The sequence below is a fragment of the Montipora capricornis genome, chromosome 13 (assembly GCF_036669925.1).
Source record: "Montipora capricornis isolate CH-2021 chromosome 13, ASM3666992v2, whole genome shotgun sequence".
In the NCBI taxonomy this organism is placed as follows: Eukaryota; Metazoa; Cnidaria; class Anthozoa; order Scleractinia; family Acroporidae; genus Montipora; species Montipora capricornis.
In genome coordinates, this window is record NC_090895.1 from 26,045,261 (window position 1) to 26,071,837 (window position 26,577).

Below are 26,577 nucleotides of genomic sequence, written 5' to 3' on the forward strand. Positions count from 1 at the left end.
GCAGATATTTTGTGACGGCAGAAATTTGAAAAATGTCCATTTTTACGGTCATTTTCGATTTCGGTCTCATTCGTAAAGAAAAGTAAATGATAAACTGTTAAACCAATTTAAAAATTACTTTGTCACATTTTTAACGTACTTAAAGAAAATTACACTCGTATAATGAATTTGTACTTCATTTATGTTAATGTTGTCAGACCTTTTTGCATCTATTTTGCATCTTTTAGCCGTATTCACTTTAAGACCAGTACATAGACAACAAACGTTCGTATTTGCCACGGAAACTGTAAGTATTCTTTTCGTCTTAATTAGCCTTAATTAAATCCCTTTTATATATAATCACACTAAACACGCTTCTTTTTATCAGTAGCAAGGGAAGCGCTGCAAGAAATTCAAATCCTACTCAATAATTGGACTCTGCCAATATCGAACTGTGAGTACGTCTGTAACGCTATTCATCCGCAAAATGGATTACTGAATTCTGTTATTCAATTCATTATCAGGTACGTCTTCTTCCCAGAAGACTGTCAACGCCCTTCTCCAGTTATCTCATGCACTAGTAACGTCCACCACATAGTAAGTACTTCTTTTCATAGCATTTTCTTGCAGCCATTTTACCCTTAGGGCACTCCATACATTTTTCCAATTGTTCCAGTCAAAGCACCCCCTATAAAGAAAGGATGCGCTTTCATTTCCAACTAATCCCAAATCATAGCATGATTTTCCAGCGTCTTCCTGTGCTTTCAGAAAATGCTCGTTTTTTTTTTTCTCCTGTAGCAACGCAAGTACACCAAACGCTCAGAACGCCCTAAGCAGAACTACCTCCAGCTTAGTCCTCGACCATATCTCTTGTCCTCAGGGAACCTATTTTCCGAAATTTCACTCGCGAATAACTTAAACATTGTAAAAATTAAAAAGATCCTTGTCACCTTTTCTCCTTTATTCCACATAATACCATCCGCAATACTAAATTTTAAAAACAAATAAATAAACGTGAAAGCGAATGAATAAACCATAACATTAATTTTTTAAAAATTAAAATGACTTTCTGAAAACCTTCCATCTTCACTGGCTTTTCTCCCGTCTGTCTATTACATCAGTAGAAAAGTTTTCTACTGACAACAATGCATGAACCCGGATTCAAAGGTCATCTCCGTAGATACAGTTAGAACTGAGATCATCCCCTATCTTCATGTAGTATTGCACTCTAGATCATTAGAGACTTACGACACCAGGCCCAAAATACCAAATCACTAATAGACCTTTTTCTTATAGCTATATTATCATAATTTACAGCTTGAAAGAAATTCACTGCAACACTGACACTTGCAACAACTGAGAGGTTTCAGTCATAAGATCTCCAAACCGTAAGTATATCATTGAAAGCTTTACTCGTAGAATTGGGATAATAGTACATATTTAGAATGTTAACCCTATCTATTTTCACCTTTTTGTTTTTTAGCCGTATTTACTCGAAAACCATGTCTACAAACCAGTAATTGCCATAAAAATCGTAAGTACATTTTTCGTTTTCAGTATCCCAAATTAATACCCTTATTAAAATATTCACGCTAAACTTGCTGCTTCTTACCAATATTTTTAGCAGCAAAATCTTGCAACATCGAAGGGTAAGTACTGCTTGCTTCATGTGACTTCTTCATATATGTATTCTGTTATTCGTTCCCTTTTCAGATACGTCTTATTCGCAGCTGGCGATGAATGCGATTCTTCACTTGTAACATCTAAATCTTAAATTTTGTGTTGTCGAAAATGCCCACTTAATGTCTCAGTTAAATTTACCTACAAAGACACTTTTGGCACACTTCGATCAATTAACAATGTATACAAATCCAAATCCTATGCGAACACTTATTCCAACCGAGATAATTAAACCGCAGATTCTTACCACGCGATAGTCGCTTCGGCCCGTCTTGAATATAGAATGAATTTTAATCTCCGATTTACTTGTCTCTACTGTAACATTCATTTTTCTGGTGTATTTTCAGCTGTCAATTACATGGCCTCATCACTTCCTCATACATCGCATCATTTCAAAAATTTGAGAGATCAGTGAATGACCTTTCCAACCATTAGTACTAATTTCTTATAACTTCATCAGGTAAATTGTAACCTTTTTGTCTCCAAATCAAGCAGGTCTCATTACCAGAAGACTATCACGGTAAGCCTTCCATTGTTCTCTTCATTAATTACATAACACATTTTAATATAACCCATATTTATTTGTACTTTTACAGACGTACACTCAGGACTGTACAAGTCAGTGAAGCAGATCACGACCGATGCAAGAAAAGAGCAGAACTTTCCAAGACCAGGTTGACTACTTTAAATTTCAAGTAAGATATACTTTCTAACTGAAATAGTGTTGAATTATCCGAGATAGGCGTTGCCTTAAACCATTATCTAACCTAATATATCCCAGTTTAAGGCAGGCGTCAGTGGCAATGTATACGTGAAGGATTACAGCCAACCGTAAGTATCTTTTTTAAATGACCTCATTTTTTTGCTTTTAGACTTTTTCTTTAATGAAATTTATATTTTCATTTTTTTAGTTTCCCTGTTAGCGACCGAGACGCGTTTGCAACATAGCAGCTAGGAAGTAATCGTCGATTAAAACGCCCATTTAAAAACCTTTACAACGTAAGCATGATCTTTTTACTTTTTTTCATAAAATAAAATATTCATTTCGCAAGCCAAATATAATGCAATTATTACATTTGATTGTTTACAGACCATTTTTGGGCAGATATTTTGTGACGGCAGAAATTTGAAAAATGTCCATTTTTACGGTCATTTTCGATTTCGGTCTCATTCGTAAAGAAAAGTAAATGATAAACTGTTAAACCAATTTAAAAATTACTTTGTCACATTTTTAACGTACTTAAAGAAAATTACACTCGTATAATGAATTTGTACTTCATTTATGTTAATGTTGTCAGACCTTTTTGCATCTATTTTGCATCTTTTAGCCGTATTCACTTTTAAGACCAGTACATAGACAACAAACGTTCGTATTTGCCACGGAAACTGTAAGTATTCTTTTCGTCTTAATTAGCCTTAATTAAATCCCTTTTATATATAATCACACTAAACACGCTTCTTTTTATCAGTAGCAAGGGAAGCGCTGCAAGAAATTCAAATCCTACTCAATAATTGGACTCTGCCAATATCGAACTGTGAGTACGTCTGTAACGCTATTCATCCGCAAAATGGATTACTGAATTCTGTTATTCAATTCATTATCAGGTACGTCTTCTTCCCAGAAGACTGTCAACGCCCTTCTCCAGTTATCTCATGCACTAGTAACGTCCACCACATAGTAAGTACTTCTTTTCATAGCATTTTCTTGCAGCCATTTTACCCTTAGGGCACTCCATACATTTTTCCAATTGTTCCAGGCAAAGCACCCCCTATAAAGAAAGGATGCGCTTTCATTTCCAACTAATCCCAAATCATAGCATGATTTTCCAGCGTCTTCCTGTGCTTTCAGAAAATGCTCGTTTTTTTTTTTCTCCTGTAGCAACGCAAGTACACCAAACGCTCAGAACGCCCTAAGCAGAACTACCTCCAGCTTAGTCCTCGACCATATCTCTTGTCCTCAGGGAACCTATTTTCCGAAATTTCACTCGCGAATAACTTAAACATTGTAAAAATTAAAAAGATCCTTGTCACCTTTTCTCCCTTTATTCCACATAATACCATCCGCAATACTAAATTTTAAAAACAAATAAATAAACGTGAAAGCGAATGAATAAACCATAACATTAATTTTTTAAAAATTAAAATGACTTTCTGAAAACCTTCCATCTTCACTGGCTTTTCTCCCGTCTGTCTATTACATCAGTAGAAAAGTTTTCTACTGACAACAATGCATGAACCCGGATTCAAAGGTCATCTCCGTAGATACAGTTAGAACTGAGATCATCCCCTATCTTCATGTAGTATTGCACTCTAGATCATTAGAGACTTACGACACCAGGCCCAAAATACCAAATCACTAATAGACCTTTTTCTTATAGCTATATTATCATAATTTACAGCTTGAAAGAAATTCACTGCAACACTGACACTTGCAACAACTGAGAGGTTTCAGTCATAAGATCTCCAAACCGTAAGTATATCATTGAAAGCTTTACTCGTAGAATTGGGATAATAGTACATATTTAGAATGTTAACCCTATCTATTTTCACCTTTTTGTTTTTTAGCCGTATTTACTCGAAAACCATGTCTACAAACCAGTAATTGCCATAAAAATCGTAAGTACATTTTTCGTTTTCAGTATCCCAAATTAATACCCTTATTAAAATATTCACGCTAAACTTGCTGCTTCTTACCAATATTTTTAGCAGCAAAATCTTGCAACATCGAAGGGTAAGTACTGCTTGCTTCATGTGACTTCTTCATATATGTATTCTGTTATTCGTTCCCTTTTCAGATACGTCTTATTCGCAGCTGGCGATGAATGCGATTCTTCACTTGTCACACCCACTAGTAATGTACGCACCGTGAGTACTTTTTTTTTTTGCGATCATTTTGGATTTCAGCCACGTCTCTTATTATTACAATCGTTATAATTAAACAATCCCTCAAATCTTGCTCGCCATTTTTTTTTAGCTCAAGCAAAGCAATACCAGTCCCTGGGAACACCTTCATCACAAAGTCCCTCAATACAACTCAGGAAACCTTAATAATAAAGACAACGACAGATTTACTAGCAAGGTAAACATCCTAACTTCGTTCCAGGACCTCTCCTGATAACACCAAGCACAAAATTCAAAATCATTAATTGACCTTTGTTTTGCAACTATATTACTGTTGCAGATTTCCAAGAAATTTGCAACACCAAACTTGCAGGTAAAAGATCTCAAACCTGTAAGTACATCATATATTTAATAGCCTTTTACATAATTAAATGACTCGTAGTTGAACAATAAAGTTATCACTTTTTGAAATTGACCCACTATTTTTTTCTTCAAAACGTTTTACCCATATAAATTCGAAAATCAGTGTAGGATTTTTCACCCAAAATCCACACGCCTTGTAGAAATATTCACACTTGACTTACTTGCTTTATTATTCCCAAATGCTTAACTCTCATTTCAGGAAATTCAAATCTCATGCCGTTGTTGGAAACTGTTAACATCAAACTGTAAGTGCTTGCTTTGACTCTTTGCATCCGCTGTGTTAAATATGTCATCTTATTCCATCCATTTTCCACGTAGATCTTGTCCGCAAAAGACGATGAATTTGATTCTCCAGTTGCCACATCGCGTAGTATCGTCCACACAGTGAGTACATCTCTTCATTTCCATTTTCTCCTTATCAGTAATATTATTATAACAATCGTTGCTAGTGAACAATCCCTTTTTAGAAACTATTCAAGCGTTCCTGCACTTTAAAAATTGACTAATTTCCTTTGTCTACAACTACTTATTACCAGCCGCTGAAAACATCACGATCAGAGCCTGTAAAAACTGCTCAAGAAACCTTAGAGACACGACGACAAACAAATCATCGGTAAAACCGCAATTTTACTATTTATTTTTAGCCAACAGCACAACGGACCATCAATTTGCCGAAATTTTAGGCCATGATTTAATTTAATTTTCAAAATCTTTCTCTTGTCTTCCTCTTTTCCGCACAAAACCCACTTATGACAAATTTTTAAAACAAGGAATAAATATAAAAATGATGAGCTATTAAACCGATTAAAAACATTAAAAAAAGGACTTCGTCTTTCTCGCCTTTTTCTGTCGCTGACTCTAATGTACTTCAACTTACCTCCCCAAACCCCAGTTATTTTTACTTAAGAAACTCTTCATATATAATATTTACGTCACAACTCATCCCAACCCTTTTGGCTTACTGAGCCTGAATCTCAACACCATAATTTGAGAACATGCATATCCCCATCTACCCCACCCTCTCAAATTTAACTATGACACCACACCCACTTGATTCCTTTCCAATTTATTCATGAGGACATTTTCCCTGAAAGGCCCATCTCCACCCCCCTCTCCCCTGTGAAAATTATTTATCACCCTAATTGAGGCTTTTTATGACGTCACGGCGGCCATGTTGGTCTACAGAACAATGCAGTAAATTTGACACAATTATTATGCAAAACTTGTGAGGCCATTTTGTATTGTTTTTATACACCAACATAGCCGTCTCATCACGAAGATGAAAACCAAGAATTAGTCCCCAATTAAAAAAACCCTCCAGACGTAAACTACTCCATCACACAAAACCTTCAAACAAATTGAAGCTTCGACCTTTATCGAATCACAAGTTTCCCTTTTCCCTCGTAAGCGTTAACATTAAGTGTACATAACGACCATCTCTCCTCTCCTCTCCTCCCCCAACCCCACCCACTATTTCATCCCAATCGACTCCCTTACCGGAACAATTCCTTTTCAGAGTAATATATTGTACGTCTAAATTTTAAAATGTAAATCTTAAATTTTGTGTTGTGTAAAATGCTCACTTAATGTCTAAATTAAATTTACCTACATTTCGGGACACTTCAATCAATTAACAATGTATACAAATCCAAAACCTATGCGAGCACTTATTCCAACCGTGATAATTAAACCGCGGATTCTTACCACGCGATAGTCGCTTCGGCCCGTCTTGTATGTAGAGTGAATCCTAATCTCTGATTTACTTGTCTCTGCTGTAACATTCATTTTTCTGGTGTATTTTCAGCTGTCGATTACAGGGCGTCATCACTTGCTCATACATCACATCAATTCAAGAATTAGAGACATCAGTGAATGACCTTTCCAACCATAAGTATTTCTCGTAACTTCATCAGGTAAATTTTAACCCTTTTTTTGTCTCCAAATAAAGCTAGTCTCAATACCAGAAGACAATCATAGTAAGCCTTCCATTGCCCTCTTCATTACATAACACATTTTAACATAACCCATATGTATTTGTACTTTACACACGTAGAACCAGGACTGTAACAGGTAAAGCAGATCACGACCGATGCAGGAAAAGAGCAGAACTTTCCAAGACCAGGTTATGACCACTTTAAATTTAAAGTAAGATATACTTTCTAATTAAAATGGTGTTGAATTCTTTGAGATTGGCGTTGCCTTGGAAACCATTATCTAACCTAATATATCCCCGTTTAAAGCAGGCGTCAGTGGCAATATATACATGAAGGATTACAGCCAACCGTAAGTGTCTTTTTAAATGACCTTTTTTTTTTTTTTTTTTTTCTGATTTGTTTTTTCTTTAATGAAAGTTATATTTTCATTTTCATTTTAGTTTCCCTAATGGCGACCCATTAGCAGCTAGAAAGTAATCGTCGATTTAAACGTCCATTTAAAAAACCCTTACAACGTAAGCATAATCTTTTACTTTTTTCATGAAATAAAATATTCATTTCGCAAACCAAATAATGCAATTATTTTGCATTTTGATTTTTTTTGGGACACGCAATTTTAAGCCCATTTTTGGTGCATATGGATTTTTCAAGTTTAAATTTGTGAGGACGCTGTAAACCAGCGGACAACAAAAAAAACCTTGTCAGGCTTATTGTAAGTACATCGCACTATCAATCAAGTTTGGACCATCGGGTGACCATTTTTTATTTTCACTTCATTTCATGCCCATTTGAAAGGATTGCAATGCGTCATGATGTCAGTTTCTCCGTCGTATCGACAGTGGACGTGACAACAGTCTAATTACAGCCCAAAGCCAGCCACATTTCATTTCGTTTGTGTGACCTCCTAACGGCGCCCCTTACCCAAACTTGTCCGCCCTATAGCCTTAATTTTTCACAATAAAGTTAACAATTCTTGATAACCGATGTCAAGGTAAACCATATTAATAATTAATTCCTAAAACCAGATTGCAAGATTAAATGTGCTAAAACCGGTATGAAATAACGTTTAAAGCAAACTCAAAATACCCATCAACCAGTTGTGTGAAATCTCGTTAACCTCCACCCCTCCCTGCTCGGTCCCCTGACTGGTTCCACCCCCACCACCCCCTCTCCCCAGTAGCCCGACAATATCATGCAAAATAAACTGCGCTCTTCCCAAATCACCAAAAAACATAAGTAGACAATTTGAAAACCACCATGGTATCATAAGGACATGTATTTTTAAGAAGGCCATCCCCCTTCTCCTCAGCCCCACTCCCACCCGGTAGCACAGTACCCTTTATACGTACATGAGGTCATTACCCAATTATTACTTCTAAATCTTTTGATCACTTTCCCTTCCACAAACACCGGACAAACTTTCCGTCGTGATGTAAGACGTGAATGAACAAAACTGAATCGAAATCTACCAGTAACTCTTCAAAATAGCCAATAAATAATAACAGCTTAAACCAAGACTGAAACCTATCCATAACGAACAGCACTTTTTCTTAAACTTTCACAAGATCGACATTTTCAAAAATCCTTTTCAATCTGCTTTGCCACTTGAATTAAATGACTTTAAATATACGTGAACATCATCTCTTACTGTTCTTGAATACAGTTTAATTTTTTCACAAGAATGGCGTTTACTTTTAACGCACTTTCGTCTTTTTAAATAACCAGTGAATGTATCCTCTTTTTTAATAACCAGTGAATGTATCCTTTCACAAATTTTTAATTATAAAATGCAGAAATTTACACTCTTAACATTTCAGAATAGTTACTGATTTCATAACTCTACGATTTGCCTAAAGTGCAAATCGATACTCTTCTATACCAACAATTTTTTGCGTTTTTCTCAGTATTTTCTTTCTAATGACCCTTAACCCTCGACCAAATCAGTGATCATTTCACCTACGATGTTTGTACTTACAATCCTTTTGCTTTGTAGTCTAAACTGCCCATGGTAACACAACATTTTCGTCTCGTTTAAACCACCTTTCCTATTTTTTAACGCTAGTTATATTCAAATTTCATCACCTCAAATAGTTAAACAAGAAGATAATTCGCAAAAAATCAAGAATTTCTGGAAACTATTGGTGTATTTAATCATCATAAATTAAAACGTGCACAGTCCGTAAGAAATGCACACACAAACATCGTGCAGTTACGCTGCCAATTTTTCGTTGCAGGACGAGACTAGGAACCTTCAAGAATCAAGCTAATTAACATCAACCTCCATGAAGCACAACCTGACCTGTCAAGAAACAGAAACTGTTAGAGCAGATGATCATATTCTTCAGAGTGAGTGTAACAATCTTAAGTATGATAATATTGATCCCCCAAAGTTAATTATCACCAAATTACCATGAAAAACAAATTATTTCATTTCGAAGCAGGCGTTCTTCGTAGGATAGTTCTCTTTAAAACTGTTGGAGAATTTTAAGTTACCTTTATTATTAATTTTGTAACTCAATTGGATAATTCAATTTATAATCATGAAACATTTTTCATTTTTCCTATAGCACGCTAAAGCAAATTTGAGACATACAAGCAAGAAAAGACTTGTAAACTCGAGCGTCCATTGCGAAAACTGCAAAACGTAAGTGCCGTTTTTGACTGTCTTAATTAATAAGAATAAAAAAATATTTTCCCAGGCAAAACATAATTATCTATTTTTACGTCATCCTCAAACCTACCTTTCTCACCTGCTCGTTTGAGCCACAGCAGTGACTCTAGTTCATTGCAGACAGTTATCGGGAAGCCCAAAGTTGCAATTCCAAATGACAATTGTTTTCAAACGGAAAATACACTTGCATCTTCTTTTGTTATAGGTAAGTTATAATTCGCAAATGAAGATCATTACGGACCAACCTGATGTAATCCAAGTTGTCAGCATAACTTAAAAGGTAAATGCATTTTTTATATTCCTTTCTTGTAAAGTATTTCCGTTCACTCGCTTTTATCACTCGGCCTAATTTAAACCTCAAACAGAGATTTCAAGCAGAATGCAACCAGTGGAGAATCAAGCGCAAAGCCATCTACTGAGATTTAGACTGTAAGTACAACTTCCTATGTCAAGGTAAACCATATAGACCTATTCATAGTTAATTCCTAAAAACCTATTCCTGTTTAAGATTAAATGAATGCTGAAGCAGCCCGGAGAATAAAATAACTGGAGAACAAATTATCGCAACTTAAACACGCATTTAAAATTTTCAACTCTCAACCAGTTGTGTGACATTTAAACGCACTGCAAAGATCTTCTCAATCTCAGCCCACCATTCTTCCATCCCTCCCTGCTCGGTTCCCTAACCGTTTCCACTCGACTCTTCCCCCCACCCTAACCCGACAAAATTTGAAAACAACCATCGTATCATAAGAACATGTAATTTTAATGAAGGCCCTCTCCACTCTTCCTCAGCCCCACCTCCACCCTCACCTTCACCCCACCCCGGTAGCACAGTACCCTTTTTAATGTACATGAGGTCATTATCCAATTTTTATTACCTCCTCAAAATCCTTTCATCTCTTTCCCTTCATATTTCCCTACACACTTTTCCGTCGTGATGTAAAGATGTGATGCTTTAAAAATGAGACTAAATCTAATAAACAATAGCCCTTATTCACGATAGCCGCCATGTTGGTTTTCAAATTGTCATGCAAATTAGCCATGTGTTATCCTGGGGGGCAAATTGCGGAAAATCGTTTCGTCGAAATATTGAATTAACATTGCTAAAAGTAGAATTTAGAATTAAGTACCTTTTTTTTATAATAATTTTGACTTTCTACTTCGTTATCTGCTAAATTTTCAGTAAAAAAAGTCGAAGTAACTTGTGTAAGCATTCTATTTTACTACTTAGGTGATAAACATTCAATGAACATGAAACAAATCAACTGTGTGGCTAAGATGTTCGTTATAACCTCTCGAACTTGTGTTGTTTGCCCCCTCAGAAGTGTGTAGCTAATATGCATGATAAAAAACATGGCGGCTATCGTGAATAAGGACATGTAATTTTAAGGAACCCCTCCCCTCTACTCCTCAGCCTCACCCCCACCGTCACCCTCACCCCACCCCTGTACCACAGTACCCTTTTAATGTACATACTTTCCCGTCATAATGTAAGATGTGATGCTTTTAAAAAATGAGACGAAATGTAATAGTATTTCTTAAACACAGCCAATATACAAATAACGACTTGAACCAATATTGAAACAATAACAAACAGCACTTAGTCCTAAAGTCTTGAGTTTTGATAACTCATTTTCAATCTCTATTGTTCTTGAATGCAGTTAATTTTCATAAAAATTGCGTTTGCTTTTAACACTCTTTCGTCTTTCAATAACTAATGAATGTATCCTTTCACATTTTTTAAAATATTAATACAGAAAATTACATTTTTTAAGCCAGTAGTTTCTGATTTCATAGCTCTACCATTTGTTTAAGTATCCTTCTCTTTCTCTATACCAACAATTTTTTGCGTTTTTCCTCAACATTTTCTTTTTTGAATGATCCCCTAACCCTCGGCCAAATCATCATTTCATCTACGAATTCGTACTTCCAAATTGTCATCACCTCAAATTTTTGAGGATGAAGAGAACTCTCAAAATCAAGAATTTCTGGAAACTATTAGTGTCCTATCTTTTTTTTTTTCATCATAAATTAAAACACTGTCAGCACGTAACAAATGGACACACATGATCATGCAGTTAAACAGCGAATTTTTCGTTGCAGGACGAAACTACGAACCTTTCAAGAATCAACCTCCATAAAGCACTACCTGGTTTCCCAAGGAACAGGAAATGTTAGAGCATATGATATTCTTCAGAGTGAGTATAACTCTCAAATATGATAAAATTAATTCCCCAAAGTTAATTATGCCTAATTACTATGATTAACATAAATTATTTCAATTCGAGGCAGGCGTTCTTGGCAGAATAGCTCTCTTGAACTGTTGATGCATTTTGTTACCTTTATTAATTTTGTAACTGTTAGATAATTCAGTTAATAATCATGAAAAAAAAATTTTCCCGTAGCACGTTAAAGCAAATTTTTGTGACTCAAAGTAACAAAAAAAGAATACTTAAACGCGAACGCCAATTGCGAAACAAGAGAACAAAATATTGTTTCAAAAACTTCGTGATCACCAAACTCATCCTTTTCACCTGCTTATTTTGGCAGCAGCAGTGACTCCAATTCATAGTATACAGTTATCGAGAAGCTTAAAGTTGCAATTCCAAATGACAATTTTTTTTTTCTTCCAACGAAAAATAAAATTGCATCTTCTTTTTGTTTCTCTCCAAACAGAGAATTTCAAGCAGAATACAACCAGTGTAGAATCAAGACACGCAAGGCCATATACTAAGATTCAGACTGTAAGTATAACTTTCTATTGATAGCTACGTCTCATTATTTTGTTTAAGGTCTATATTCCTAAATTGTATATCACTTCTTTTTGTTAATTACGACACCTTGTTAATATGAGAAACTGGACAGGTTTCTTCCAAATGACCTAAAAACATCTAAATTTTCCCTTTTTTTACAACAAGGTTGCATATTTTAAAATCTTTAAAGCAAATCATAATAACTACAAGTAAATATTAGGAGCGATTACAAACGTATCATGAAATAGAATGTATAGCAAGTAATAGGCATAATAAATAATACGTATAAACTTTGAAATATTTAAAAACTGTGAAAATACTCTAAAAATCCAAATAGTAAATATAACAAATAATAAAACTCAGGTAAAAACTCAGGTAATAAGCAGTAGCTTCCTATCGTTTTGAAAATATTCACTTTTTTTTATTTTTGAGGTTGTTATATTACACAAAACTTGCCATTAATTTTCAGCATATTTCTTAATTCCTGTCAATTTCATGCATATTCATCAATTCATGCATATGCATCAATTTTATGCATATTCATCAATTTCATGCATATTCATCAATTCCTGTCAATTTCATGCATATTTATTAATTTCATGCATATTCATCAATTCATGCATATTTATTATTCATTAATTCCTGTCAATTTCATGCATATTCATCAATTCATGCATTTTCATTAATTCCTGTCAATTTCATGCATATTCATCAATTCCTGTCAATTTCATGCATATTCATCAATTCATGCATATTTATTAATTTCATGCATATTCATCAATTCATGCATATTTATTATTCATTAATTCCTGTCAATTTCATGCATACTCATCAATTCATGCATATTTATTAATTTTATGCATATTCATCAATTTCATATTTCATAATTTCATGTATATTCATCAATTTCATATTTCATAATTTCATGTATATTCATCAATTTCATATTTCATAATTTCATGTATATTCATCAATTCATGCATATTTATTATTCATTAACTCCTGTCCATTTCATGCATATTCATTAATCCTGTCAATTTCACGCATATTTATTAATTCCTGTCCATTTCATGCATATATATTAATTTCATTAATTCCTGTCAATTTCATGCATATTCATTAATTTCTGCCTATTTTATTCATTCCTGTCGATTTCATGCATGTTTATCGATCATGCATCCACTTCATGGATACCTATCCCTCTCCATATACGCATATTCATTGATTCAAAAATTCACACATCTGTCCCACTTCTAAAGTTTTATCACTTTATTCATAAAAATGCCAAACGTAAAATTTACAAGGATTCTTAACTTCGCATCCTCAGAGTGGCAACATACGTTGTTATCTAAGAAAGTTACTCATAGACGAAACTACATTCAAGCCTTAAATCTTAACAAAGAAATCGACAAGAAAATTACTTGCTTTGAAACTGATTATTAAAACTAAACCTAGAGAAATGCATTCTCATTAAGCTTTCCTTTAACTACCAATGGTGATAAGTCATATTCTTATAGCGAATGAGTTGATTTCTGAATAACTCTAAAGCTAAGGCTTGTATTCATTCAGCTGACACAACAGAACTGTTTCCCTTTGCAATCCAGAAGTTGGGCAGTAGATAAGTCCAAGTTTGTGGAATGACCTAAAAATACAAAGGTACATTTTTACTTAAGCCAACTAAATCACTTAACGTAGACTCTATGCATTAAGGGATATTCATCTGTTATCTGTTCTGACAGAATACTATTCTAAGAAGAAATTGAAAATCGCAACTATTTTGGAGAATAAAGAAAACAAATTAGAAAGTTACATCAAGTAAGAAAAGTGAAAGCCATTCGCTAATTAGGCTTAAACAGACACAGAAATTCAAGGAGAACATAAGGAAAAAATGTTCAAAGAGGCCGATTAAATCCTATAATTTAAGGCTGGTTTTCACTAGCGTTTATACCTTTTTCTTTGGACCAAAGACATACATAAACTACATGTTGTAAACGCGTCTCGGAGGGGGCTTGTTCTTGAAAAACAGCCTTTAAGTCTGTAACTATTTACTTGAAATGTTTACAAGAAAACGTTTTTATCAGAAAATTAACTACAGAAACAGTGTTTCACTTTCAAATTTATTGAGCCCCGCTATATTGAATAGTTGTGACGTAACATTTTGTATGAGAACAACGTAGCAAACATAAAACGCAACAATTATCCAAAATAGCTGAGCCCAACAAATTTGATAGTGAAAGGAATTTAATTACTATTGTAAGAGACCACTTTCAAAAATACCATAATATTCTTGTTTGCCCTCAAATTGTGCAACAGCATTGTTTCCAGTTTCTCTTGGGACCATTGTAAGTCCCAAAACAATGCTTATGCAAAAGTTTGGAGGGGAAACAAGAGTATTATGGTATTTTTGGAAGTGGCCTATGTAAATGCTTTCTTGAAAAAGATTTTACTAAAAGCACGTGGAAGGAGTGGGGATTCCCTTAAGATGACTCACACCAGTTAAGACATGCAATTATAAGGGAACGTCTTACTGGAACAATTAACTCTACCACACTGCTTCACATAACAACAATTATGGGTACAATGTGAGACAATAATAACTCGTTTACTAGATGAACTTATTACGCAATTATTCCTGTTCACATGGTACCAACAAACATTGCCGTTTTGTGAAACAATGTACATTCAATCCTACAGCTTCGAAACTATTTCAAAATATGGGCTTCAGTTTTGAGCCCACAAGCTTGGTAAGTGGAGAAATTCGTACAACTTGATCTCACCCGAGCAAGAAAACTTGTAACCATCTTCAAGAAACACAGGCAAATGGAATCTTTCAAGAATGGTTGTGAGGCACCGCCGATCCCAAGCATCATTTACAACTCATCCTTCATATGTGATCTGTGAAAAACAAACAAATAATAAAGATGTAAGAACCCCTGAGTTCCAGTTATCAACCATGCAAACAATCTCGCTTAGTCCTTGATCTGCTATTAAAGTAACTGAAATAAAGTTGCAAAACAGTCTTAAAGCTTGTCCAAATTTCTTGAGTTCATTCCAAACTGCAAGCAGTCTTTTTGCCCATCTCGCAAGCACACGTTTTCATGTGTGCCACTCACGCACCTTGCAAGGATGGCTGTTACTAAAAGTGGGACGGGGACGTGGGACTTGGGACTTGAGGACGCGGGGACGCGAGTACGTCGGAACTCGGAGACGCGTGGGGATTCGAGGACATGATAAGCACCTGACTTTTGCGCTGAATTGGTAAAATACAATTTGACGGTCTACAAGTGTAAAATAATATAATATGCTGGAGGGTTTTTCAGACCAGTAGCTGATGATTTGCAGCGACCATAGACCCGTCAAATTGTATTTTACCAATTCAGCGTAAAAGTCAGGTGCTTATCATGTCCTCGAATCCCCACGCGTCTCCGAGTTCCGACATACTCGTGTCCCACCTCTCCGAGTCCCTGCGTCCCCACGTCCTTGAGTCCCCGCGTCCCCGTCCCACTTTTAGTAACAGCCTGCAAGGATCGCGTTTTTACCTGACTGTCCAAGAGGAAGACGAGACTGATTGCATTCTTGTGATGCCACGACCTTCTTAAATGTTTCTGCCCAGCAACGCATTAATGATATTCAAGAATCCCTTGCCACCCCCACAGGGACAGTAAAGTCATCTTCTCCCCAAATAAAATTCCACCAAAAAACCGTTCCCCCATCCAAAGCAAAAGGAAAATGAAACTAGTAAAAAAATGCACCGAATGCAAAATGTTTTGGGATGGGTGCAATTCAATTTATTAAGATGGCTAGAACCAGTTTCACTACTTTTAAATTAAGAGAACTTTTTATGAGAAGGGTTGTCACTACAACACTATATAACAAAACAGCAATGTTATGGTACCATATCAAACAACAATTATTGCTGAAAATGCCCACACTATTGTGACGTAATAGGTTACCACAGCAACATGAAATCTCTCCAAAAAAACCCCCTATTTCGTCTTTACTTGCTTATATCTTAAAAATAAACTTAGAGACCCCCATTTTTACTGTAGAATCATAATTAGCAATCAAAGATAGAACAATCAGCAAAGTTTTAAAAACTTCTTGGGCGCCAATTCAAGGCTATCGTAAATTCATGTAGCTCTTAATTGGCTGCCATGAATTTTTTTAAAATTTCGCTGATAGTTTATCACCGATTGCTAATTACTATTCTATAATACAAATTGGGGGCCCCCGAATTCATTTCTGGGATACAAGCAAGAAAAGATGAAATATAGGGTGTTTTTTGGATAACTTTCCCGTTGCCATGATCACCTATTACGTCACAATAGTGGGCGCACTTTCAGCAACCATTAGTGTTTCATATGGTACCATATCATTGCTGTTACATGATACAGTACAGCAGTCATAACCCTTATTACATACTCAACAAAATATTGTTTCTGATTGATTTTAGAAGGATTGAATCTACCCAACTGTTTCACATAATGGCAAAGTTATGGTAACCTACGAGACACCAATCATTGCATAACAAGTTGCACACATCGACATGATGTAATAGGTTACCATAGCAACAAGAGCCATCTAAAAACACCACATATTTTGTATTCAATGCTTGCATCTCAAAAAGGAACTCTGTGACCTCAAAGTTTTATTGCTGGGAAGTGATAAACAATCTAAGATAAAACCTTGTGCAAAGTTTAAAAAAATTATCTAGTGCAGATTCAGAGCCATCTACACAACTGGAAAATTTTAAGGTGGCTCTGAATGTGCTCCAGAGAATATTTGTACCTTTATGGAGAGTTTTATTTTAGCTTGCTAATCACTTCCCAGCAATTAAAAAAGTGGGGGTCACTGAATTTGTTTTTGAGATATAAGCGTTAAAGACAAAATAAAGGTCCTTTTTACATGGCTCTTTTGTTGCCATGGTAACCTTTTTTATGTCACACTGATGAGCGCATCTTGTTAAGCAGTGATACAGAGTAAATTCTTGGAATAAGACATTCCCTCCAAATTGTTGAAACTGGTTTGAGCCACCAAAACACTGTTCAAACCAGTTTCCACAAGTTTAAGGGAATGTCTTAATAAAAGGATTGACCCTACAACATCACTTTGCATAAGGAAAATGTTATGGCTTCATATGAAACACCAATTCCAACTAAAAAGACATTCTATATATGTATGTATATATAATGTAGTATTCCAGTTAACCCTCAAACAATGCTCTACAATCATTCGATAGGAGCTTGATTATACCACAGGAAACGGTTGGTTTTCCATTCAGTTTATTTAAACTCTACAGCTCTGTTTCGTGAGGGCATAAGTGCCCTCACTCTTCGGGAGTTTTTAATGGAATTACATTTACAATATATTTATATCCATCACGATTCATTGAAATTCGGATATAATTTAACTTACTTGGCAATTTCCACTCTTTTGTTCTATTGTTATACTCATCTAACATTCTCCAGCAAAAATTTCGAGGCGTGTCTACAGCTACCCACGAGTTCAGATCTTTTGTTAAGTGTTGCTTTGTCTCTATGCCTTAGTATATAATACTTCTCAAGTACACATAAATTGCATCGCTTCGATATAGGCGACTAGGGATGAGCTTTGTCAATTATCTTCCAAGTGATACGGTGCTGTATGTTCTTCTGTTTTAGCTCCCACACGTACTTACTTAGCTTGGTTTGGGTGGAGTACATTTGCTTTTTAAAGGACTGCTTGTGGTTCCTAAAGCGGGGACTTAAACTCAGTGTCCGTCAGGCCTAATGTCATACATAGGCCTCACAGACACTGAGCTTAAGTCCCACTTTAGGAATCACAAGCAGTTCTTTAAAAAGCAAATGTACTCCACCCAAACCAAGCTAAGTAAGTACATGTGGGAGCTAAAACAGAAGAACATACAGCACCGTATGACTTGGAAGATAATTGACAAAGCTCATCCCTACTCGCCTATATCGAAGCGATGCAATTTATGTGTACTTGAGAAGTATTATATACTAAGGTATAGAGACAAAGCGACATTTAACAAAAGATCTGAACTCGCGAGTAGCTGTAGACACGCCTCGAAATTTTTGCTGCAGAATGTTCGATGAGTATAACAATAGAACAAAAGAGTGGAAATTGCCAAGTAAGTTAAATTATATCCGAATTTCAATGAATCGCGATGGATATAAATATAGTGCAAATGTAATTCCGTTTGAAAACTCCCGAAGAGTGAGGCTTGTGCCCTCACGAAACCGAACTATAGAGTTTAAATAAACCGAATGGAAGTCCAACCGTTTCCCGTGGTATATATATATATATGTTATTACATATATATATATAATTAATTGTATTTGAGAAACAACACAATTCTTTTTAAATTTAAAAACATGTTTCGACAGAAACTTCTGTCATCTTAAGTTTAAATTACAAAGTACAGAGTTGAATATATAGTGTGAACCAAAATGCTAATTAACTATAAGAACAAAAGGAAACATGACATCGAAAGTTTTAAATTAACATGATAAAGTTGATGATTAAGTGTAGGTTTCTCCCATTGAATATGAATGGCTTCTTTTATCTCAAGTTGGAAGGTGGTACAAGCGTGATCTAGGATGCTGAAACAGTCATTAGAGCACAAAGTGCAGCAATGCTCAGGATTTTTTAAATGTTTAAAAATGTGCGAGGTCCTGTCACTGAAAATGTGCTCACATATGCGCGTCGAAAAATGCAGGGTAGTTTCACTGACATAGCAGGCACTACAGCCCACACTCAAAAACTTTTATACCACATCCGCACGGAGCCCACGAGGGACAGGATCCTTCACACTGAACATATTGGTGATTTTAAAGGATGAGAAAACTAACTTAATATCAATATTATTACAATAACGTTCGGCAAAATGGCGAACCTTTTTCTGCGTGATAATAGAAAAAGGACCAATGTAAGGTAATTTCAAGTTAAAGGTACATGTAGTGTCAGAGACGGAAGCCTGGGGATTACAGCCACGGTCAGTAAATGCGAGGTAGCGAGTCAACAACACTTGGTTGGGTTTTCACAAGGACATCACAAAACTTACCAAAATCCTTCAGAAGAATCTTTTTCCAGTCCATCTCGTTGAAAACATTATTAGTCGCTACCTCGCATTTACTCGCCATGGCTGTAATCCCCCGGCTTCAGTCTCTGACACTACACGTACCTTTTACCTTAAATTACCTTACATTGGTCCTTTTTCTATTATCACGCAGACAGAGGTTCGCCATTTTGCCAAACGTTATTGCAATAATATTGATATTAAGTTAGTTTTCTCATCCTTTAAAATCGGCAACATGTGCAGTGTGAAGTATCCTGTCCCTCGTGGAATCCGTGCAGGTGTGGTATACAAGTTTTTGAGTGCGGGCTGTAGTGCCTGCTATGTCAGTGAAACTACCCAGCATTTTTCGACGCGCATACGTGAGCACATTTTCAGTAACAGGACCTCGCACATTTTTAAACATTTAAAAAATCCTGAGTATTGCCGCACTTTGTGCTGTAATGACTGTTTCTGCATCCTAGACCACGCTTCTACCACCTTCCAACTTAAGATAAAAAGAAGCCATTCATATTCAATGGGAGAAACCTACACTTAATCATCAACTTTATCATGTTAATAGACCGTTTTTGAATTCTCACGGCTGGACTGGATCTAACATTAAATGGAGGCTAATGTGGGCAAATCTTTTCAAATGCACATTAATTTGCCCGCATTAGCCTCCATTTCATGCTAGATCCAGTCCAACCGTTAGAATATGAAACTAGCCTATTTAAAACTTTCTTTGTAATATTTTACACTGTCATGTTTCCTTTTGTTCTTATAGTTAATTAGCATTTTGGTTCACACTATATACATGTAATTATTCAACTCTTACTTTATAATTTAAACTGAAGATGATAGAAGTTTCTGTCGAAACATGTTTTTTTAGTGTTGTGTTGTTTCTCAAAATATCGATATGTCTGCTATTATCCAGACCTTTTGATAATTAATTGTATAGAAAAAGAAAAATTAAAACATTGCACTACAGAGCTGTTTCGAAAGGGCCTGGTGGTTCTCTCTCGTCAGGTGCATTAAAAACTGAACAACTAAGGTTCCTTTTTTATGGGCTGATCGTTCAAGCATGTTTATCAAGAACTTGGTTGCATGCCAGCACACACTTGCCAGTTCATTCCTTTTGTTTAGGATGCCTGCGCCTGGTTTACATATGATGAAAAAATTTTCTGTTATGAACAGGTTGCATCTCTTTGTCACATTTGAATACGGTCTTGCACAAGCCATTATCTTCCAGGTCACAGTAAATTCTGTTTTGGTGTCCTTTAGGGACGTACCAGATGTATTTGCTCAACTCGGTTACGTTCCTTTTTTTCTCATTCCTAAATGAAGCGGTGTGAATTTACTGTGACCTGGAAAATAATGGCTCGTGCAAGACTGTATTCAAATGTGACAAAGAGATGCAACCTGTGCATAACAGAAAAAATCATCATATGTAAACCGGGCGCCGGTACCCTAAACAAAAGGAACGAACTGGCAAGTACTTGATAAAACATGCTTGAACGATCAGCCCATAAAAAAGGAACCTTAGTTGTTCAGTTTTTAATGCACCTGACGAGAGAGGACCACCAGGCCCTTTCGAAACAGCTCTGTAGTGCTATGTTTTAATTTTTCTTTTCCTATACAATTAATTGGATAGCTCCACGATTTTAGAGCACTCTGCAACTCAAGGATAAGGACTTTACAATGATGAGATAGGTTACCGTAGCAACCAATGAGCCATCCAAATACACCCTTTATTTTGTCTTCAAATGTTTTCAGCGAAAACAAACACCGCGACTCTCAAGTTTTGTTGCTGGGAAGTGATTACCAGGCAAGGTGAAATCCTCTGAGAAGTTGATAAAATTCTCTGGAGCGGATTCAGAACCACCTTAACATTTTCCAACTGAAGGTAGTTATGAATCCGCTCAAGAGAATTCTTTTAACTTTGAAAAGATTTTTATCTTGCTTGGTAATCACTTCCCAGCAATTAAAATTGGGAGTCACGGAGTTCATTTTTGAGATGTACGCCCTTACAGACAAGAAATAGGGTGTATTTAGATGGCTCTTTTGTTGCCATGGTAGCCTATTACGTCACTTTTTGAACGTATCTTGTTAAGCAACTATTGATGATTTATATGGTACCATAATAACTATTGCCATTTCTTGAAACAGTTGTGTGAACCCAGTCAATCTAAATAGTACAGTTTTGTGGTTGAGCCTCTTTAACGGTGCATTTCCATGACAGAGCAAAAACACGCCAGAACAGTAAAAGAACTCTGATAATTTTTTAAAAGAAACAGTTTCTTTTCATGCATTCCATGAAGGAATTATGGATGCGTTACCGCGCAGAAAGGAAGATGCTGTTTCTTTGCAAAAAATCATTGAATCTGTTCCGTTTTTGCTCTGTGGTGTTAACACACCTTTATGGCCTCCTTAAAGGTTTATACAACAAATCTTTTTACCTGGCCAGTGACAAAAGTGAGAGCATCCCAAGGAATCTGTCCTTCTGCAAAGAATGTCTTTAAATTGTCCAGAACGCTGTTTATGAAGATCAAAGGAACAACAGATCAGTACCACCAGCATGACGACTGTTTTTGGGGCCGAAATTACCAATTAATTAATTAATCAATTATAATTAATAATGAGAAAAATAATTTACAACGATAACAATAGAGCAGTTTTCAATTGAGTGTCTCCTCAAGAATAGTTGCAATTACTTCCATTTTATAGAACAAATCTTTTTACCTGGCCAGTGATAATAGTGAAAGGGAGTATGCCAAGAAATCTGTCCTTCTCCTAAGAATATCTTTAAATTGTCCAGAGCGCTCTCCAACCGAGTCCTCGAACTTATACTGTTTAATAAACATCAAAGGAACAACAGATCATTACCAGCGTGTCACAATAATATTATTCAAGATGGCAATGTCCAAAAAATATGAAAACAACAAAAGAAAATCGATTTTGACAGTTATAGTTTATTTCCAAGATAAACGTTTTCTCATCTGTTGGACCGGAGGCTACCTTTAAATTATTGAAAAGGAAGAGATTCCCAGTACAACATGTAAAAGAGGTGACCACTACACCACCTCTGCTTCTGCATCAACTGATGTAAAATACCAGGAAATGCATACTCAAGTGTATTTACCATAACAGAAATTTGTTGCTTTGAATTTAGCACAAAAACCCTTTGCTACAAAGCTTAACTGTTACCTTGATGTTCCACCCCAGTAAACAAAACTTCTTTCTTTCCTGAATTATTGTATGAAAGAAGCAAATACCAAAGACTAAATTATGCCACGTCACACCAAGAACTGTGAAATACAAATTAGTAAAAAGATGAGCACATAAATTTACGTGTAAATGAATGAAGCACTATTAATAATAATAATACTCGTTTTTATTCCTCATAAGATAAATGATACGTATTCTGTTACCAGTAAAAATATGATAATACAAATGAAATATGCATGTAACTAAAAATAGGAAAGCTATAAGTACAAAGTACAAGTACAATGAAAGCTGTTAGCAGTTGGTAATTAAGAATCACAAAATTTGAAAATGTCTATTTACAAATGTGTTCCGTGTTTATTTTGGGGTGGAGGCATCTCTTGCGACGTAATTTATGGTCACAATGTTTTTGCTTCGGTAAACTCTCGTTTAGCGGGTGTTGGGAGGGGAGATGAAAGACCCCGGGAATGAAACAAAAGTCATTGTATCTGAAAGGCTGGTTTATAGTACATTACTATATGAAATTATACGTTGCATTGGCTCTTGCTCTACATATGAAATTTTCAACTTGTAATTATGCTGATCAGATCAAAATAATTGACCCAACGTACACTGGCAGAAATATAGTAGTCACGCAATGCTACTTCTGTTACGACCAACATCTTGCTGAGTAGCAACTTAGAGGGTGCATTTTGTAACTTACGAGCAAGACTGGCAGAATTGAAACATTCCTAATCCCTAAAGATTTACTTTAGTCTCACCTTTCGCTGTAGCGCATTTCTTGGGCGGATCTCATGAAAGCGTTCATGGGATCCAACGCAGTCGCTAACATAAAGATAAGAGACAGTGAAGTGGTTCCCACATTAGCAAACAGTGTGTCGAGGTTGATTGACGGACTCTCCACAAAGGTCTTCCCAAGATTTTCATACACAAAATCCACAGAGGCGAAGATGACCTGTGTGTGAATATAATTGGAATTTTAGAGAGTTCTTAAATAAGAGCCCATAGCAACAAAGGTAGACAATTAATAAGCAAATCAAAGGCAAGCACAACCACCTGACTCAGAGTGTGGAAAGATACACAGTTGCGATTGGTAAGAGTAGCATGCATTTTGTTCAATTTTAACTTTCTTTTAACTTTCAACAAATCATTTTTCAATAAACCACTTTCTAGTTTTTCAACCAGCCACTGAACGTTTCAAGGGAAAAACAAAAATAAAGTCCACAACTACAGGACAAGACTGCAGTTAAGGCTCGGAATTAAAACAAAAAACTGAAGATTAGAGGAGGGGAAAGTAAAAACCCTGCGTTCCTTCTTCTCCAGACCCACAATGTTGCTATCCGGTGTTAATTTAAGATTGCACGAGAAAATGCTGTGCACAAATTGCCCTAGGTTCTTTAGGCAGCAGCACGATCGAATAACAAGGAGTAATGTTGAGAATTCCTGCATTACATACATTGAGCAGATTTAAGATCATCATTTCCACCAAAATTTCATCGATTGTCTGGCACAATTTATTATTATTAATTACACATAATAATAGGCTAGTTTTGTATACTAACGGTTGGACTGGATCTAGCATGAAATGGAGGCTAATGAGGGCAAATTAATTGGCATTTGAAAAGATTTGCCTGCATTAGCCTACGTTTCATGCTAGATCCAGTCCAGCCGCGAGAATTTGAAAATGGTCTATTAGCCTTGCATAAATAGTAATGACATACCTCTTACTGCCATCGCTGGCAAGGCTCTTATGCCAGTCTGAATCCATGAGGTAATCGATTTACAAGAATTGTTTGGTCTGTGAATTGGCTGGGTAAAAGATAAATAGAAAATGTACAGTCACAGTTATCGGTTTAAGGCATAAGCTACATGTACAGTAACATCACCTTCCCTTCTCTAAAGCCTTCAAACACCAAGCTCTGAAAACTTCTTAGATGCCCGCCAAAACTGACGTGCAGACATTTACCTTCCTCAGTGGCTTCTGTACTTTTGCTTGTTGCTGTTGTACGGCCATCAACTGAGCTTTCAAAGATAAATGAAGGATTTGGGCAAACCTAAGAGATCAAAAGATGAGAATTGGTCATTTATATGTCCCTTAACTTCTGCTTTAAGTGGTACAGTATTTCAATGCATTTCCCATGTCTTGTAAAAAAGTACTCATCTTACAGTGATTTGTTTGATTTTCAAGATATCAAAGCCACATTGTCTTTTTTTTACTGCTATTAGCCTGCGTAGTGCTGGCGGGATATTTTATTGCAGGGTTATTTGAACACTGGTGAGTACCATGGTCTTGGCCGTGAGTGGGCCGCAACTGGCATGGGGACTAGTAAACTTGAAATTCCACCTGCTACAATTCTTGAGCATTTTGAAAATTTCACTCGTGGCTAAAGCAACGAAGTGCCAAATGATTTACTCCCGCATGTTAAAATAATCCTGCAATAAAAATGTCCCTCCAGCTACGCAGGCTAACTTCTATTCGCGTCAGTGTTTTGCAATCACTTACTTGAGCAATGGTGGCAGAGTTGTTTTATAATCTTCTGAACTGAAAGAGGGCAACCAATACCCCTTTCCTCAGCTCCAACTAACACAATTTTGTTCAGAATCAAACACAAATAACCCACCCGTGTCTCATCATTGTTTGGGGCCTAGGAGAACCGTGATAATACTTAATTACTTTTTTTAAAATAAAAAAGTGTTAAAAATTATCTCAACAATTTTGTCCGGGATTGGACGTTACTTTCCACGCCATTTTGCAGATCAGGCTACTTTGGCAGAGACTAAGAGGCTGGGACCCCTCCCCTTACCGTTACAATATCCTCCAAACAGCAGCAGCAACAATCACCCCCAAAAACAAACAAATAGACATCATACTTCTATGGATCCAAGGTTAACAATGACGGGCTTGCTGACTATTTGCTCCTTCAAGACAGTGAAAGCCGAAAGCGAGTTCTAACGTAAAAAGGCACAATAATGTTAAGAATAACCAAGAAGCCGATGACGCAGCTTTGGCTACAGGTGTTGTACAAAGGAGCATTGTAGTTTTGGCCAATCAGACACAGACAGCGACATTACCCAATCACAGAACAAGGAAGCAGTCATAGGTCAGTCAAAACTACTAGTTTTGTATGCTTCCAAATGGTCCAGAGAAAGTGCTAAGAGTGAGGTGCGTGCAGCCGAAAATTATGTCATTTCACAGTAGCTACAAGGGCTAATCTCTTCGAGACATTACATTTAAATCTAAAATACATAACATATGCGGATACATTACTAAATATATAATATTTAAAGGGAGAGTTTCACGTCTCTGCGCATGGGCAAACTGTCACGTCAGCCCATTTAATTCCATTGTTATTGAAACAATCAAAAGCACTGATGCAGGAAACGGAAACAATCCCATAGTAATGGATTACTCATTGGAGTTACTTTTGTAATCATTTCCTTTGTGTTATGAACCTACTGCATGCGAATAGATTACTCGTGCGTTATGACAACTCGTGCGTAGAATAAATTTTCAACTCATACAATAAATTTGAGATCAAAACTAAATTCGCTATTTTCTGTGTAAACCCGCAGTGTCTTCCACCAAATTTGGGCCTTAGTCATTCAGTGTATTTGCTTTAATACTCTCTGTGTTTAATTAACCTCATCTGGTTCAGTAAGAAACCGTAAAATTTACAACGGCTAGTGCTTAAGCTAGGACATGCACAAAACCGTGAAACTGTCCCTTTAACAATACATTAAAATAATGATACAATGTGCCGTTTGGTTTTTAATGAGGTACAAATGAGATGTAAGGTGGTTTTCTGCAATTCCGCATCTTAGTGGGCCCTAAACTTGATGACCTTGATGATGATGATGATGTTGATGATTATTATGATTTAAAAATAGAAGAACCGTAGCCAGGGTAAAACATATTAAAAAATTATTATAAAAAACGTTCACTGGCTATATACAGTTAAAAACTTTCGAGCTTTCGGCTGTCAGGCTACAGCCTTCAATGGAAGTGAATGGAAA

At 36.0% G+C, this 26,577-nt stretch overlaps 1 protein-coding gene and 2 long non-coding RNA genes across 7 annotated transcripts; all 3 read left to right on the top strand.

Annotated features, from left to right (window-relative positions):
* Positions 1 to 266: 266 nt before the first annotated feature.
* Positions 267 to 1,503, top strand: LOC138029113 (uncharacterized). The gene is made up of 3 exons (XR_011127818.1): positions 267 to 576; positions 1,297 to 1,367; positions 1,463 to 1,503. It is a non-coding gene; the product is annotated as an uncharacterized lncRNA (long non-coding RNA).
* A 1,695-nt stretch (positions 1,504 to 3,198) lies between these two features.
* On the top strand, positions 3,199 to 7,364 carry LOC138029112 (uncharacterized). 5 transcript variants are annotated; one of them, XR_011127817.1, is made up of 12 exons: positions 3,199 to 3,337; positions 4,059 to 4,129; positions 4,225 to 4,275; positions 4,455 to 4,524; positions 4,634 to 4,738; positions 4,841 to 4,873; positions 5,123 to 5,168; positions 5,242 to 5,307; positions 6,728 to 6,836; positions 6,977 to 7,045; positions 7,167 to 7,206; positions 7,298 to 7,364. XR_011127817.1 is itself a non-coding variant. In XM_068876812.1 (6 exons), exons 1-5 carry the CDS (start codon positions 4,426 to 4,428, stop codon positions 5,262 to 5,264), a joined length of 324 nt encoding a protein of 107 aa, XP_068732913.1. In that variant the 5' UTR covers positions 4,343 to 4,425; the 3' UTR covers positions 5,265 to 5,307; positions 5,460 to 5,536. The 5 variants fall into 5 exon arrangements, 2 of the variants coding, with proteins under 2 accessions (XP_068732913.1, XP_068732914.1); XR_011127815.1 differs by lacking the exons at positions 3,199 to 3,337; positions 4,059 to 4,129; positions 4,225 to 4,275 and having other exon boundaries at positions 4,343 to 4,524; positions 4,841 to 4,891; XR_011127816.1 differs by lacking the exons at positions 3,199 to 3,337; positions 4,059 to 4,129; positions 4,225 to 4,275 and having other exon boundaries at positions 4,343 to 4,524.
* A 1,727-nt stretch (positions 7,365 to 9,091) lies between these two features.
* Positions 9,092 to 12,385, top strand: LOC138028254 (uncharacterized). The gene is made up of 6 exons (XR_011127601.1): positions 9,092 to 9,203; positions 9,425 to 9,501; positions 9,734 to 9,808; positions 9,894 to 9,957; positions 11,635 to 11,729; positions 12,208 to 12,385. It is a non-coding gene; the product is annotated as an uncharacterized lncRNA (long non-coding RNA).
* Positions 12,386 to 26,577: the final 14,192 nt, after the last annotated feature.

Excerpts from the sequence above, each read along its gene's own strand:
- LOC138029112 (XM_068876812.1), top strand. The coding sequence starts at position 4,426 with ATGTATTCTGTTATTCGTTCCCTTTTCAGATACGTCTTATTCGCAGCT. Across the intron at positions 4,739-4,840 it reads ACGACAGATTTACTAGCAAG|ATTTCCAAGAAATTTGCAAC; the intron begins GTAAACATCCTA and ends TTACTGTTGCAG. Across the intron at positions 4,892-5,122 it reads AGGTAAAAGATCTCAAACCT|GAAATTCAAATCTCATGCCG; the intron begins GTAAGTACATCA and ends CTCTCATTTCAG.